At 48.4% G+C, this 1,663-nt stretch overlaps 1 protein-coding gene across 1 annotated transcript; it reads left to right on the forward strand.

The window, feature by feature from the left end:
• Positions 1 to 722: 722 nt before the first annotated feature.
• On the forward strand, positions 723 to 1,498 carry Pmar_PMAR026658 (conserved hypothetical protein; the record flags this gene model as incomplete). Its single annotated transcript, XM_002785086.1, has 5 exons — positions 723 to 774; positions 820 to 918; positions 968 to 1,038; positions 1,211 to 1,315; positions 1,451 to 1,498. The coding sequence occupies 5 exons, from the start codon at positions 723 to 725 to the stop codon at positions 1,496 to 1,498; spliced, it is 375 nt and encodes a 124-aa protein (XP_002785132.1).
• Between the last annotated feature and the right edge of the window lie 165 nt (positions 1,499 to 1,663).

Here is a 1,663-nt window from a genome sequence, read left to right on the forward strand (position 1 = left end):
ATCCTGGGAGTGCGACCCAGCCCCCCTGCCGCCAACTTACGCAGCTTGTCCGACTCCATCTCCTCTACTCGAGCAATGCTCGTTATGGTACCTAGGCTTCGTCCGAATCCTTTTCTCTCAATACCCCACCTATCTTTTCCATAGATGTTCGGCCCCCCAAGGCGGACCATCGTTGCAGCGGGTGGTGACTATCAGCGATGGGGTTGACGAGCTCTCCTGCTGATCGAGGCAATCGCCCGATCAATGAAAGCATCCTCATCTGCTCTGGCATGGGACGCATAGTTAGCCTTATAGCAGGTGATGAGCTCATGAGTGCATACGTTGGTGTTATCATAATCAGTGGTGAATCCTGCCACCCAGTAGGTCCTATTAGCGAGACCACTACAGAAGCTAAGGATGACTTGGCTCATGTTAGTGGAGGCATCTTGGCCGCTTCAAGTGATGCCATACCGCACCTTACTTATAGCATGTTAGATTTCGGTGGAGCCCAAGTGGTGGATATCGTCGTGCCTTCAACAGGAAAGGAGCATCAAGATGGCCACCGTGGTAAGGGGTCAGATGCCGCGGTCCCTTCTGGTCTCGATTCGAAATGGGGTTATAGTTCATAAGGAGACGTGCTACTGTCATCGTATCGTTATAAAAGTTATAGAATCTGCTAGAGTTGTGTTGGAGTCTGAGGAGTGGCGATGGAGTGGTATGCGGCAGTTGACTCGCATTAAAGCATGGCTTCTTCCTCACTTCCTGGTAACTTCATCGTCTCTAAAGGAAAGGGAGGTGATGATGATACTGTACAGGTAGCCATCCATCATTCCCTTTCAGATCTCCTTATGGTCACCCTCCGTCACCCCAAATACCCCAAGGCATCATGTGACGTCTACGTCTACGGTGCTCACGTGGCTAGATGGACCGACCGAGAAGGTGATGAGATGAGTAGCTGCTGTTCTATCACTTAGGCGAAGTACTTCAGGCAACTCCAACCTGTATCTGTCCCCTATCGCTGACTATGGCAACGGTAAAGCCATGAGAGGCGGAGTCCCCGTAAGTAGTGGTATTGGGCCGATGTGTGTTGGTTATTACGGATTTGCAAGATTTTGGACAATTTAGCAGAAAAGTTGGTAAAAAAATCGGAATTTTCCCGATAAAACTCGGCCGATATCGATTACGCTCTAGTGGAGGTAGTAATACTCAGCGTTACCACAATTTCCCACAGGTCTGTTGGCCGCAATTCGCTGGTAACGGTCCCTTCCAGAAGCACGGCTTCGCGAGGAACACTGAGTGGGAGCTCGACAGCTACAGCACCGAGGAGGATCCGTGCGTAATAAATTATTATCATTATGAATTGTGTTAATTACGCGTTGGAGTTTCACCCTAGTGGTATGAAAAACACTAGTGTAAAACATATTTTACGACTACTGCTGATTGAAACGGTCCTTAATAACGAGCAATACAGGATACAGCAATCATGTTCTTCTGCTCTAAGGCTACTGCCCTTAATTAACGTCGCTCCGCTCCTCCATCCTCTGGGCTTGGCACCTCCGACGAGTCTTCTGATGACTCGAATCCGCTCGACTGGTTGTGTCTGTGCTGCTGTCGCTGCTAGATTTTTTTTTCTTTTTTTTTTCTTTTTTTTTCTTTTTTTCCTTTTTTTACAGCGACATGCAGA

Source organism: Perkinsus marinus, assembly GCF_000006405.1.
Source record: "Perkinsus marinus ATCC 50983 genomic scaffold scf_1104296934028, whole genome shotgun sequence".
Taxonomy (NCBI): Eukaryota; Perkinsozoa; order Perkinsida; family Perkinsidae; genus Perkinsus; species Perkinsus marinus.